This window comes from Oncorhynchus clarkii, chromosome 5 (genome assembly GCF_045791955.1).
Source record: "Oncorhynchus clarkii lewisi isolate Uvic-CL-2024 chromosome 5, UVic_Ocla_1.0, whole genome shotgun sequence".
NCBI lineage: Eukaryota > Metazoa > Chordata > Actinopteri > Salmoniformes > Salmonidae > Oncorhynchus > Oncorhynchus clarkii.
The window spans coordinates 74,594,502-74,609,441 of NC_092151.1; the positions used below are offsets into that span (position 1 = coordinate 74,594,502).

Here is a 14,940-nt window from a genome sequence, read left to right on the forward strand (position 1 = left end):
CAGGAGTGATGGTTGCTGATAATGGGCCTCTATACGCCTACGTAGATATTCAATTAAAAATCAGCTGTTTCCAGATACAATAGTCATTTACAACATTAACAATGTCTACACTGTATTTCTGATCAATTTGATCTTATTTTAAAAATGGACAAAAAAATTAGCTTTTCTTTCAAAATCAAGGACATTTCTAAGTGACCCCAAACCTTTAAATGGTAGTGTACGTACAGTCATTTTGGGGATATCAAGTTCACTAGAATAACTAGATAGTCACATTCCCCAATACAAAATTCCATCTTCCTTGGGTTCATGTCATGATACAGCTGTATTTTCCTAACAAAATAACAATATATTAGGTATTACCCTGTAGTATTTTATGTCTGGTCATATCAATAGGTTGTCGCAGTGTTTAATTCTTAAATATATGCAGGCAGGGTGTCATGGTATTTTCAGTACCCCAGATGAGACATACTGTAAACAATGATAGATACTGAATTTATGTGGGTATATGTGCACACAGCAACAGTTTATGAAGAATTGACGTCAGTTTACGAAAATATAATGAAGTGGAAAAACTGAAAATAAAATGCTCTCCCTTAAAAGCAGGCCTCAAGGTATCTATAATGGGTTATTTATCTATAAGACATTTTATCCATGTTTGTTAATCAAATCTCTTTGCAGCTGCAGAAACATTTATATCTACTGGGCCTGGTTTTGTCGCCCACATGGGTATTGTGCATATCTCTCCTCCTCACTGGAACTTCTGCTCAGCCAGGAATGTTTTTCTCCCACCAGGCTGACCCAGAATACTTCATGGCGGGGGATATGTAAATACTACCGGAGTCGTGTTGCCATGAGAGACGGGGTGAGGTGAGCGAGAAGGTGGGTGGTAACTTAAGAGGTGTTACATGTAGCAATGGTCCCGCTCATTGAAGCCACGGAAGTTGAAGGCCGACTATAGTACTGCAGGCATTGTTAGCAGAAAACAGGACCCTATTATAGTGAATGGAAAATACATAAAAAAATGTAATAGTACAAATAATTGCTTCTAATACACCAGAAAGTATTCACACCCCTTGACCCTTTGCACATTTTGTTGTGTTACAGCATGAATATAAAATGGATTCAACTGAGAATGTTTTGTTACTGACCTACACACAATAGCCCACAATGTCGAAATGGAATAATTTTTTTCTAAATGTTTACAAATTAATAAGAAATCAAAAGCTGAAATATCTTAGATCAATAAGTATTCAACCCCTTTGTTATGGCAAACCTTAAATAAATTCAGGAGTACAAATGTACTTAACAAGTCACATAATAAGTTGCTTGTCCAACAATAGTCAATATTTTTGGGTGCTTTTTACCCCTTTTTCATGATATCCAAGTGGTAGTTACAGTCTTGTCCCATCGCTGTAACTCCACTACGGACTGGGGAGAGGCGGAGGTTGAGAGGCATGCGTCCTACGAAACAACCCTGCCAAGCCGTACTGGGTCTCCCAATCACAGCCAGCTGTGACACAGCCTGGGATCGAACCCGGGAATGTAGTGACGTCTCAAGCACTGCAATGCAGTGCCTTAGGCCGCTGCACCACTCGGGAGGCCTTTAACATGATTTTTGAATGAATACCTCCTCTCTGTATCCTTTAGTCGAGCAGTGAATTTCAAACACAGATTCAATCACAAAGACCAGGAAGGTTTTCTAATGCCTCGCTAAGAAAGGCACCTATTGGTAGGATGGTAAAAAATTACACAGACATTAAATACCCATTTGAGCATGATATTTATTAGCTAGTAATTACACTTGGGATCTTGTATCAATACTCCCAGTCACTACAAAGATATAGGCGTCTTTCCTAACTCTGTTGCCGGAGAAGAAGGAAACCACTCAGGGATTTCACCATGAGGCCAATGGTGACTTTAAATCAGTTACAGAGTTTAATGACTGTGATAGGATGGATCAACAACATTGTAGTTACTCTACAATACTAACCTAATTGACAGAGTGAAAAGGATGCCTGTACAGAATTCAAATATTCATAAACATGCATCCTGTTTGCAACAAGGAACAAAAGTAATACTGAACAAAAATGTGGCAAAGCAATTCACTTTTGTCCCAAATACAAAATGTTGTGTTTGGGGCAAATCCATAACACATTACTGAGTATCACTCTCCATATTTTCAAGAATAGTGGTAGCTGAATCATGTTATGGGTATGCTTGTAATGACTGGGGAGTTTTTCATGATAAAATGAAACGGAATGGAGCCAAGCACAGGCAATATCCTAGAGGAAAACCTGGTGCAGTCTGCTTTCCACCAGCCACTGGGAGATGAATTCACATTCCAGCAGGTCAGTAACCTAAAACACAAGGCCAAAACTACACTGGAGTTGCTTAACATGAAGACAGTGAATGTTCCTGAGTGGCCGAGTTACAATTTCAACTTAAATCTGCTTGAAAATCTATGGCAAGACCAGCAAATGGTTGTTTAGCAATTAACAACCAATTTTATAAGGCTTGAAGAATTTTGCACAATCCAGGTTTAGAAAGCACTTTGAGATTTACCCAGAAATAATAGCAACTGTAATCGCTGCCAAAGGTGATTCTAACATGTATTGACTTAACTAATGAAGATATACATTTATTAGTGTTTTATTTTCAAATGTTGGAAGTGTTCTCCACTGGCAGAGTATTTTGTGTAGATAAAAAATACAAAATCCATTTTAATCCCACTTCAAATCAAATGTTCAAATAACATTTTATTTGTCACATGCACCGAATACAACAGGTGTAGGTAGACCTTACAGTGAAATGCTTACTTTACAAGCCTTTAACCAACAATGCAGTTAAGAAAAATATGTGTTTAGTAAAAAATAAATAAGGAAAAAATATAAATAAATAATCATTAAAGAGCAGCAGTAAAATAACAGTAGCAAAGCTATATACAGGGGGTACCGGTACAGAGTCAATGTGCGGGGTCACAGGTTAGTCGAGGTCATTGAGGTAAAATGTACATGTGTGTAGAGTTAAAGTGACTATGCATAGATTTAAAACAGAGAGTAGCAGCAGCATAAAAGAGGGCTCTGGGTAGCCCTTTGATTAGATGTTCAGGAGTCTTATGGATTGGTGGTAGAAGCTGTTAAGCCTGTTGGACCAAGACTTGGGGCTCTGGTACCGCATGGCAAGCGGTACCAGAGAGAACAGTCTATGACTAGGGTGGCTGGAGTCTCTGACAATTTTTAGGGCCTTCCTCCGACACCGCCTGGCATAGAGGTCCTCGATGGCAGGAAGTTGGCCACAGTGATGTACTGGGCCGTACGCATTACCCTCTGTAGTGCCTTGTGGTCGGATCCTGAGCAGTTGCTATACCAGACAGTGATGCAACCAGTCAGGATACTCTCGATGGTGCAGCTGTAGAACCTTTTGAGAATCTGAGGACCCCATGGCAAACCTTTTCAGTCTCCTGAGGGGAAAACGGTTTTGTCTTGCCCTCTTCTCGACTGTCTTGGTGTGTTTGGACCATGAAAGTATGTTGGTGATGTGGACACCAAGGAACTTGAAGCTCTCAACCTGCTCCACTACAGCCCCGTCGATGAGAATGGGGGTGTGCTCGGTCCTCCTCCTGTATTCCACAATCATCTCCTTTGTCTTGATCACATTGAGGGAGAGGTTGTTATCCTGGCACCACATGGCCAATGTCTCTGAGCTATGTACACGTGTCTCTGTGTGTGGAGTAAAGGTGGTCCAGAGTTTTTTTCACCCTCTGGTTGCACATTTAACATGCTAGTAGAAATTAGGTAGAACAGATTTAAGTTTCCCTGCATTAAAATCCCCGGCCACTATAAGCTTAGCCAGTGGATGAGCGTTTTCCTATGGCTGTATGCAGCTCATTGAGTGAAGTCATAGTCCCAGAATCGGTTTGTGGTGGTAAATAGACAGCTACAAAGAATATAGATAAAAACTCGTAGTAAATAGTGTGGTCTACATATATTCTACCTCAGGCAAGCAAAACCTAGAGAATTCCTTACCATTAGATTCCGTACATCAGCTGCTGTTAAAAATATACACAGACCGCCACTCCTTGTCTTACTGGAGGCGGCTGTTCTAGCTTGCCGATGCAGCATTAAACCGGCCAGCTGAATGTTATTCATGTCCTCGTTCAGCCACGGCTCGGTGAAATATAAGATAGTACAGTTTTAATGTCCCGTTGGAAGGATATTTGTGATCATAGTTCATCTATTTTGTTATCCAATGATAGTATGTTGGCTAATAGTACTGATGGCAGAGGCAGATTACTCACTTGCCGTTAGATCCGTACAAGGCACCCTCTACCTCCCCGATATCTCCGTCTCTGTCTCATGCAAATCACAGGGATTTGGGCATTGTCAGGTGTCTTTAGTAAATCCTTTGCATCTGACTCGTTAATAAATAAATAAAAATCCGTGAGAGGGGGCAGCACTGAGCTAGCTTGCAACGTCACTTCCTGGAGTAGTTCAAACTGCACGTGTTATGTCTTCATGAGATGCCATCTTAATTTGGCTTCAATGCGCCATTGAGTCTTCACATAGGAATGAATGGTGTCACGTGATCTATGGCTTTCTCCCTTCATATATACAGTAATTTGTCAGAGCTTTTCACAGACACCCAACACCAGAGACAGTGGATACCTCTGTGTGCTCTATTTTAACAAACCTAATGCAATGGTAAATCTTAGCACTGGCGGTAGCATTATAGATTCGGGGGTGTGTCAGAAATAGTTTTTGTATTTTCACAACCAGAATGATGGGCGCAGTAGTTGGCAGTAGTGTGAAAAAGCTGGGTTTTGATGAATAAAGTTGCGGGATTGTCGAGGCTTGGCCCCTCACTGGGCAAACAGAATGTGCTCCATGGCTAAATTTGTGTTTGCTTCAAGTTGTGTATTTATGGTGTTATCTATTGCATTGTCCTCAACCCCAATTTGAATATTAGTTTGTTACAGCCTAGTTTGTTAAATAGCCTGCCCCATATTTGCTAAATATGTTGTAATTGCATCAATATGGAAATACATTGTTAAACATAGGCTATAGCATTCACAATGATAGGCTAGGCCTACTGTACATTTGAGTTAATTTAATTTGAATTTAACCCTTTTTTTACCAGATAAGTTGACAGAGAGCAAATTCTCATTTACAGCAAAAACCTGGGGAACAGTTACATGGGAGAGGAATGAGTCAATTGGAAGCTTGGGAATGATTAGGTGGCCAGATTGGGAATTTAGCCAGGACACCAGGGTTAAAATGAAAAGTGCTGTGTGCTCTTTAGTGGCCACAGAGAGTCAGGGCACCCATTTAACGTCCCATCAGAAAGATGGTACACTACACAGGGCAATGTCCCCAATCACTGCCCTGGGGGATTGTGATGTTTCTTTTGACAATATGAAAGAGTCTCCCATCCAGGGACCGACCAGGACCAACCCTGCTTAGCTTCAGTGGCAGCTAGCAGTGGAACGCAGGGTGGTATGCTGCTGGCCAAAATTGCAGTCTGGACATGCCAAATGTAGTCAATAAGCAATATTACATTCACTAGGCTATTGATAATACCTAAAAAAAACTGTATAATTGTTATCAAATTTGACAACTTGTTTTAAATAGGCCATGTCTAAATACAGTTACAGGCACCATACTTGCTCCTTGTGGGCGTATAATACAGACAACTTAAAACTATGGAGGGTTTTATGCATATCCAAACTTTTCACAGGAGCTGGATAAAGATCCAATATAAAGAGAATGAGGAAATGTCCACTCACTGTGATACTGCTCGCAAATGTAATGTTTTATAAACATCATGGAACCATTTTACAGATCATATTAGCGCTTATCCAGAATTATCAGCTGAAATTACATTGTTTCGAGCCATGCATGTTCTCACCATAAACCAATTAACGATAAATCTTTCTAATAAGTTTAGTTTTTTGTTTAATTTGACTAAAAACCAAGTATTTTAAACCAACAACAATATGTCTAAATAGGATCGAGTCAGAAATATACCATAAATCACTTCTCTCATTTCATGGAACTGTGTGCACATGTAGGCCTAAATGTCTTTACGCATAATATTCATACTTCTATACAAAATACTAGGCTCCTCTCAATTCTATCGTTACCTACAGCATGTGCAAGGCAAATATATATATTTTTTACCTGATTGATATGGCATTATAGGAAGACTGAATAGTTTGGAGGAGCGTGTCTGGTAATTGGACGAGGGGATGGATACTCTACCATTGATCCACATCAATGGGACTGCAGTAGTAGAGAGAGTCACGAGTTTGAAGTTCCTTGGAGTCCACATCACCGAGGACTTGTCATGGACCAATAAAACCACCACTCATGTCAAGAGTGCACAACAGCGTCTCTATTTCCTAAGGCAGCTGAAGAACTTTGGCATGCTGCCCTGGGTCCTACCGCTGCACCATCGAGAACATCCTGACCAGTTGCATCAAAAACATTTCCAATCACTCTGTAGACAATTTAAAACCTCCTTATTCATAGTCTACTTGGCTAATGGTCACGATAAAAAGACGCACTGTGATGCTGCTAAACCAGCCTATATTAAGGGGAGGGCAGGCTATGCTTGTTATTTTTTAAATCAAATTAAATGGGGGTGGAAAAAATCAATTGTTTCTAAATATGAGATTCACCTGCACAAAAGGCACATCTCTCCTTCCATGGGCACTGTGCATCATGGCTGGATAGGGTGCGCTTTCGCTCTCAAAGTCCATGCCATTATCTACTGCATTACAGTTAAGACCTGCTTTTTGTGAGTCTTAACCCTTCCCATTAGCACTGCAAGAAATTGTGACTTTTGCACTTGTTAAGAACACACCTCAAATATTGCCACCCCTTCAACCTCAGCGCAAGCAAGCTGATGTTAAACAGGTAAATAGCCAAACCTGGCGTTAGGTTTGGAAAATGCCAGTGCACCAGTTTTTACATGACAAAATTGCAAACTAATGTGCACCTTAGCACCAGCCGAAAATACAGCCCTGTGTATCTGCATCTCTGTGCTAGCACCCAATTCTCTGTGAATAACTGGATTTACTTTTTGAATTGCATCCATGAAACAATTTGTCGAAACACCATAAGGTTGAGAAACGGAAGGGGCAAAGAAACCTATACTGGACATTGGAGGGGCAGAGAGTAGCTTGTATTGCTTTACTAAAACCCATTAAGAGAAATTTGTCACAGAGTCAGACTCTTCATGTCCACGATCACTTCTGTGTTAGAGACACAATAGCAGTAGTACTAGGAGACTAGTACAAATTAACATAGTTTATGAGAATATCATGGCCACAGACGTTTTATTTGTATCCATTATAGGTAGTTTCTGTCACGAATATTACCGAGGGTGACTCCCCTTCTGGTTCGGGTGGCGCTCGGCGCTCGTCGTCGCCGGTCTACTAGTTGCCACCGATCCATTGTTCTGTGTTCTTTTGGTTTTGTCTAATTGGTTTCACCTGTTTCTTGTTTGGTTGTTAGGGTGGGGTTATTTAAGTTAGTTCAGCCCGCTTCTGTTTGTGCGGGCTTGTTCATCTGTATTTGTTAGAGTGGTTTGTGTTTTGCATTTTCGGGTTTTTTCGCTGTCCTTTATTTTCTTCACGTGTTGTTCGCCTGATTTTTGTTTGTGTGATTTTCTGGACATTAAAGCGTGTTTTTCCCGTATCCTTTGCTCTCTGCGCCTGACTCCACACCTATTCACTCATTTACCGCTACAGTTTCGTCAAAAAAGAGGGAAAGTCATACAAAAAGACACTCAACACCACAGAATACAGTCATTCACTGAGCAAAATATAGTCCTTGACGGTGAAAAATAACAGTAAAAGGAAAGACTAATGAAATGGATGTTCTCTCAATGGGATTTTCTATCTAAATAATAAACATGAATGAATTAAATAAATTATGGCTGACGGTATTAGTCAGATCTAGGTAACTACTGTATTCTCTGTATGTAGTCTATTAAAATCAAAGCTCTCAGTATATCTAATGTATGAAATAGAGTTTCAGTTTTATTAATCAGTCCTCTATGCTTGTTAAAGTCAATTTTCCCCTGACGAAGAAATATGGGAAAAAAAATAAAGAAAAACACAAACACAGCAGAGTTTCACCCGACAAGAGGGTTGGTGAAATTGGAGATGCTATCTCATGTTCTGATTGATTGCCTGTGAACTCTTTTGAACATAAGAAACAAAATAAATCAGTGCAGAAATGTCAAAGCAATATGCAGAGTACAGAATTCATCTCCCTTCGCCTATCAACAATGTGTATGTCTGAACAGCAGCCATTTTTGACTGGGACATTCACAACATCCCCGAGTCTATTCAGGCATAAAAGGGATTCTCAGGCAGATTTCTTACATGGCCTGGAAATTTTGAAGGGAGACTAGACCGGGACAAAGTCATCAGCATCGAAACAATTCTTTCTACAAAATCCCTTCTCAGGTCTCTGCTGAAAACAAAGTGTTGTGTTTATTGCCATGTTATAAACACAACACTTTGGGGCGGCAGGCAGCCTAGTGGTTAGAGCGTTGGACTAGTAACCGAAAGGTTGCAAGATCAAATCCCCAAGCTGTCGTTCTGCCCCTGAACAAGGCAGTTAACCCACTGTTCCTAGGCCATCATTGAAAATAAGAATTTGTTCTTAACTGACTTGCCTAGTTAAATAAAGATAAATCCTGTTTGGGATAGGGGGCAGCATTTTCACGTTTGGATGAAAAGTGTGCCCAGAGTAAACTACCTGCTACTCAGGCCCAGTTGCTAATATATGCATATTATTAGTATATTTGGATAGAAAACACTGAAGTTTCTAAAAAACTGTTTGAATGATGTCTGTGTATAACATAACTCATATGGCAGGCGAAAACCTGAGAACAATCCAACCAGGAAGTGGGAAATCTGAGGTTGTAGTTTTTCAACTCATTGCCTATCGAATATACAGTGTCTATGGGGTCATATTGCACTTCCTAAGGCTTCCACTAGATGTCAACAGTCTTTAGAACCTTGTTTGATGCTTCCACTGTGAAGGAGGGGGGGAATGGGACCTGAATGAGTCAGAGGTCTGCCAGAGTGGCATGAGCTGGTAACGCACTCATGCTTGCGTTCCATTGCATTTCTGAAGACAAAGGAATTCTCCGGTTGGAACATTGTTGAAGATTTATGATAAAAACATCCTAAAGATTGATTCTATACATCGTTTGACATGTTTCTACGAACTATAATATGACTTTTCTTCTGAACTTTAGCCTGGACCTGCCATCGCGTCGTGAGTTTGGATTTGTGAACTGAACGCACTAACAAAGGAGGTATTTGGACATAAATGATGGACTTTATCGAACAAATCAAACATTTATCGTGGAACTGGGATTCCTGGGAGTGCATTCTGATGAAGATCATCAAAGGTAAGTGAATATTTCTAATGCTATTTCTGACTTCTGTTGACTCCAACATGGCGGATATCTGTATGGCTTGATTTGTTGTCTGAGCGCCGTACTCAGATTATTGAATGGTTTGCTTTTTCCGTAAAGTTTTGAAATCTGACACAGCGGTTCCATTAAGGAGAAGTATATCTCTAATTCTGTGCATAACACTTATATTAAAGTTTATGATGACTATTTCTGTAAATTGATGTGGCTCTCCGCAAAATCACCAGATGTTTTGGAAGCAAAACATTACTGAACGTAACGCGCCAATGTAAACTGAGATTTTTGGATATAAATATGCACTTTATCGAACAAAACATACATGTGTTGTGTAACATGAAGTCCTATGAGTGTCATCTGATGAAGATCGTCAAAGGTTAGTGATTATTTGCATCTCTTTCTGCTTTTTGTGACTCCTCTCTTTGGCTGTGACTAGGCTCTGACCTAACATATGTTGTGGTTTCGCTATAAAGCCTTTTTGAAATCAGACACGATGGGTAGATTAACAAGAGGTTTATCTTTAATTTGGTGTATTGCACATGTGAATGTATGAAAGTTACATATTTGCCATTTCAGTGGAATGTTGTCGAGGGTTCCGCTAGCCATAAGAAGATAAAAACATTTTTTTTGTTTGATACCTCATCCAGAGATAGCACAGAAATATAACTACCAGTTTGAGGCTTGATTTTTCATCCATATAATTTAAATAATCACAAACAATGTTTATCATAGCATCCAGTCACGTCCCTGTCACTCCCTCCCAATCTTTCCTTCTGTGTCTCCCCCCCCCCCCTCGCATTCTTCATACACACACGGTACCAGTCAAAGGTTTGGACAGACACCTACTCATTCAAGGGTTTTTCTTTATTTTTAGAATAATAGTGAAGACATCACAGCTATGAAATAACACATATGGAATCATGTAGTAACCAAAAAAAGTGTTAAACAAATCAAAATATATTTTACATTTGAGATTCTTCAAAGTAGCCACCCTTCTTTGCCTGGATGACAGCTTTGAACACTTTTGGCTTTCTTTCAACCAGCTTCAGGTGGAATGCTTTTCCACCAGTTTTGAAGGAGTTCCCACATATGCTAAGCATTTGTTGACTGCTTTTCCTTCACTCTGCTGTCCCACTCATCCCAAACTTTCTCAATTGGGTTGACGTCGGGTGATTGTGGAGGCCAGGTCATTGGATGCAGCACTCCATCACTCTCTTCCTTGGTCAAATAGTAATTACACAGTCTGGAGGTGTGTTGGGTCATTGTCCTTTTGAAAAACAAATGATAGTGGGACTAAGCGCAAACCAGATGGGATGGCGTATCACTGCAGAATGCTGTGGTAGCCATGCTGGTTAAGTGTGCCTTGAAATCTAAATAAATCACTGACAGTGTCACCAGCAAAGCACCCCCACACGATCACATCTCCTCCTCCATGCTTCACGGTGGAAACCACGCATGCAGAGATCATCCATTCACCGCTCTGCATTTCACAAAGACAGTTGGTTGAAAATAGGACTCATCAGACCAAAGGACAGATTTCCACTGGTCTAAGGACCATTGCTTGTGGCCCAAGCAAGTCTCTTCTTATTGGAGTCCTTTAGTAGTGGTTTCTTTGCAGCAATTCAAGCATGAAGTTCTGATTCATGCAGTCTCCTCTGAACAGTTAATTTTGAGATGTGTCTGTTACTTGAACTCTGTGAAGCATTTATTTGAACTGCAATCTGAGGTGCAGTTAACTCTAATGAACTTATATTCTGCAGCAGAGTTAACTCTGGGTCTTCCTTTATGGCGGTCCTCATGACAGCCAGTTTTATCATAGCGCTTGACGGTTTTTGTGACTGCACTTGAAGAAACGTTCAAAGTTCTTGACATTTTCCAGATTGACTGACCTTCATGTCTTAACTTCTTAAGGCAGCATTTTCACTTTTGGATAAATAGCGTGCCCAATTTCAACTTCCTGCTACTCATGCCAAGAATATAAGATATGCATATTATTAGTAGATTTGGTTAAAACACTGAAGTTTCTAAAACTGTTTGAATCATGTCTGTGAGTATAACATAACTTATGTAGCAGGCAAAACCCTGAGGGCTAACCGTTCAGAATTTCTTTTTTTGACGTCTCTGTTCAGTGATTTCTCATTGGGAAACCATATTCTTAGGCACTTGTTTTCAGTTCTTACCGCATCCACTGGATTTCACCAGTCCTTGGAATTTGGTTGCGGTTATTCCTTTGTGCAATGAAGAAGTACAGCCATGTTGGAAAAAGGTAACGCTGTTGAGTGCCCAAGACTTGAAAAGTAGCATTAGTTTCCTCTCGTCCTCTATTGAAAAACAGATAGAACAGTCTTCAATTTGATCGATTATTAACGTTTAAAAATACCTAAAGTTGTGTTACAAAACTAGTTTGAAATGTTTTGGCAAACTTTACAGGCAACTTTTGAGATATTTTGTAGTGACGTTGCGCAATTTGGAAGCTGTTTTTTTTCTGGATCAAACGCACCAAATAAATGGACATTTTGTATATATATGGATGGAATTAATTGAACAAAATGACCAATTGTCATGTTTATGGGACATGGAGTGCCAACAAAAGAAGCTCGTCAAAGGTAAGGCATGTTTTACATTTTATTTCTGTGTTTTGTGTAGAGCCTGCAGGGTCGAAATATGCTACTCTTTGTTTACGGTTGTGCTATCATCAGATAATAGCTTCTTATGGCTTTCGCCAAAAAGCCTTTTTAAAATCTGACATGTTGGCTGGATTCACTCATTTTATTTGAATTTGCCGCGCTGCCTTTCCCTGGCTTTTGGCCAAGTGGGACGCAAGCGTCCCCTATACCATAAGAAGTTAAAGTAATGGACTGTCGTTTCTCTTTGCTTATTTGAGCTGTTCTTGCCATAATAGGGAATTGGTCTTTTACCAAATAGGGCTATCTTCTGTATACCACCTCTACCTTGTCACAACACAACTGATTGGCTCAAATGCGTTAAGAAGGAAAGAAATTACACAAAGTAACTTTTAACAAGGCACACGTGTTAATTTAAATGCATTCCAGGTGACTACCTCATGAAGCTGGTTGAGAGAATGCCAAGTGAGTGTGCAAAGCTGTAATCAAGGCAAAGGGTGGCTACTTTGAAGAAAATATAAAATATATTTTATATGATACCAGATGTATTCAAGTGCAGTCACTGGATCCTGGACTTCCTGATGAGCTTCCCCCAGGTGGTAAGGGGAGGCTACAACACGTCTGCCATGCTGATCATCAACACTGGAGCCCCTCATGGGTGTGTACTCAGTCCCCTCCTGTACTCCCTGTTCACCCACGCCCAAACAAACACGACTCCAACACCGTTATTAAGTTTGCTGACACCGACAACGATGAGAGCCTATAGGGAGGAGGTCAGAGAACTGGCAGTGTGGTGCCAGGACAACAACCTCTCCCTCAATGTGAGCAAGACTAAGGAGCTGGTCGTGGACTACAGGAAAAGGCGGGCCAGACCAGCCCCCATTAACATCAATGGGGCTGTAGTGGAGAGGGTCGAGAGCTTCAAGTTCCTTGGTGACCACATCACCAACGAACTATCATGGTCCAAACACACCAAGACACTCATGAAGAGGGCACGACAAAACCTTTTCCCCCCCAGGAGACTGAAAAGACTTGGCATGGGTCCCCAGATCCTCGTAGTTCTAAAGCTACACCATCGGTTGCATCACCGCCTGGTATGGCAGCTGCTCGGCATCTGGCCGTAAAGCGCTACAGAGGGTAATGCGTACGGCCCAGTACCTCACTCGGGCCAAGCTTCCTGCAATCCAGGACCTATATAATAGGCCGTGTCAGAGGAAAGCCCATAAAATTGTCAGATTCCAATCACCCAAATCATAAACTGTTTTCTTTGTTACCGCACAGCAAGTGGTACCGGACCGCCAAGTCTAGGACCAAAAGGCTCCTCAACAGCTTCTACCCCCAAGCCATACGACTGCTGAACAATTAATCACATGACCACCAGACTATTACATTTTTTACTTTAGTTTATTTGGTAAATATTGTCTTAACTCTTTTTGAACTGCACTGTTGGTTAAGGGCTTAAAAGAAAGCACTTGACGGTAAGGTCTGCACTTGTATTCTGCGCATGTGACAAATAAAGTTGATTTGATTCAATATTATTCTACAATGTAGAAAATAGTAAAAATAAAGAAAAACCCTGGAACAAGTACTGTAGGTGTCCAAACTTTTGACTGGTATTTTACATGCCAGCTAAACTTCACAGGCAACGTTTATCATAATACAGTCTCACCTCTCTCTCAGCACAATGACTTTCGGCTGTGTCCGACACCTCTTGCTGAGGGTGAAGAGTTTGTTGACGATTCGTCGGGATTTGGCAATGAGCTGTCTGCTGCTGAGCTCCAGCTGTCTGTAGCGTTGGTGGATGGCCGGCTCCATCTTCCAGAAGTACTGGATGGCAGATGTGTTGAGGGCGTAGAACATCGGGAGTCTCCGCAAAAAGTTCTGGAACTCCTCTGAAAGGCAGACAGGTGTGGAGAGGTTTAATGCCCCCTTGTCGTTCTGGTCCGCTTATTTATTTATATGATTCTGTTCATTTTGTCTGATAAAGTCAGACGGCATTAAGGGATCACTTTAGAGAGAGCACATGGGACTTGATTTGCCGGGCCGCGGTGGGGGAAAATGGAAGTGATGCATATGCTAATAGAAAGAGGCAGAAATAAATGTAGGTCTGTGTCTCTGTTTGAAACACCAAGAACCCAGCCAGCTCCTGGCAAAGCAAGCTCATGGCTCTGTGTGCAGAGGCACAACAGCCAAACAGATTGAAAAGCAGCAAAAAATATTACATTGCTTCATGGTAAGTGTTAGGTTTAACGAGTCAAAGGGGGCAAAAAAACGATTTTCAGAGCAATCGATATATGCTTTCATGATTGAATAGATTTTTCAGAATTCAATTCTAATTCATCTGTAATGAGAAAGTGACAGTGATATTTACAATTAACAGTGATGTTGATTATCTCTGATTACAATCGTCATTTGCTCTCAAAGTGATTAGCCATGGTGTAATATGTACTGCTGTGAATTTTTGATAAACCATCGCTATATTAGGAGAGAGATCTCAGATTGCAATTAGAAGTAAATGTAGTAGTGACTTTACGGCCATTAGATTCCATGATGTGCTCGGTAAAGGATGTTTACATGTTTTAAATCAGCCTCCAGCTGCTGCATTCAAATGAATTAGTGTGCTCCATTGCACCCTGAGTAAACCTGCTTAGGCTGGCGCCATTCCCGGGACACACAAAAAAAAAAGAAAGGCTGTTCATGCCAAGACTAGAGCGCTGTTTCACTGCCATGACAATGACACCTCATCCCTGAAAGCCCAGGCCTCTTCCCACCATTATTATCTTGTCAGACGATGAAAACAGCTAGGTAACAATGCTTCTCTCTTAATGCCTTCCCACAGCTCTGCTCCGAGGCAAACCACTGCAGA

General features: G+C 40.9%; 1 protein-coding gene across 1 annotated transcript in view; it reads right to left on the reverse strand.

Annotated features, from left to right (window-relative positions):
- The window catches only part of LOC139409384 (BMP/retinoic acid-inducible neural-specific protein 3-like), a 68,987-nt gene that overhangs the window by 6,366 nt on the left and 47,681 nt on the right, over positions 1 to 14,940 (reverse strand). Inside the window, exon 7 of the mRNA XM_071154465.1 lies at positions 13,744 to 13,966. Coding sequence (XP_071010566.1) covers positions 13,744 to 13,966 — 223 coding nt within the window. The remainder of the gene's footprint in view (positions 1 to 13,743; positions 13,967 to 14,940) is intronic.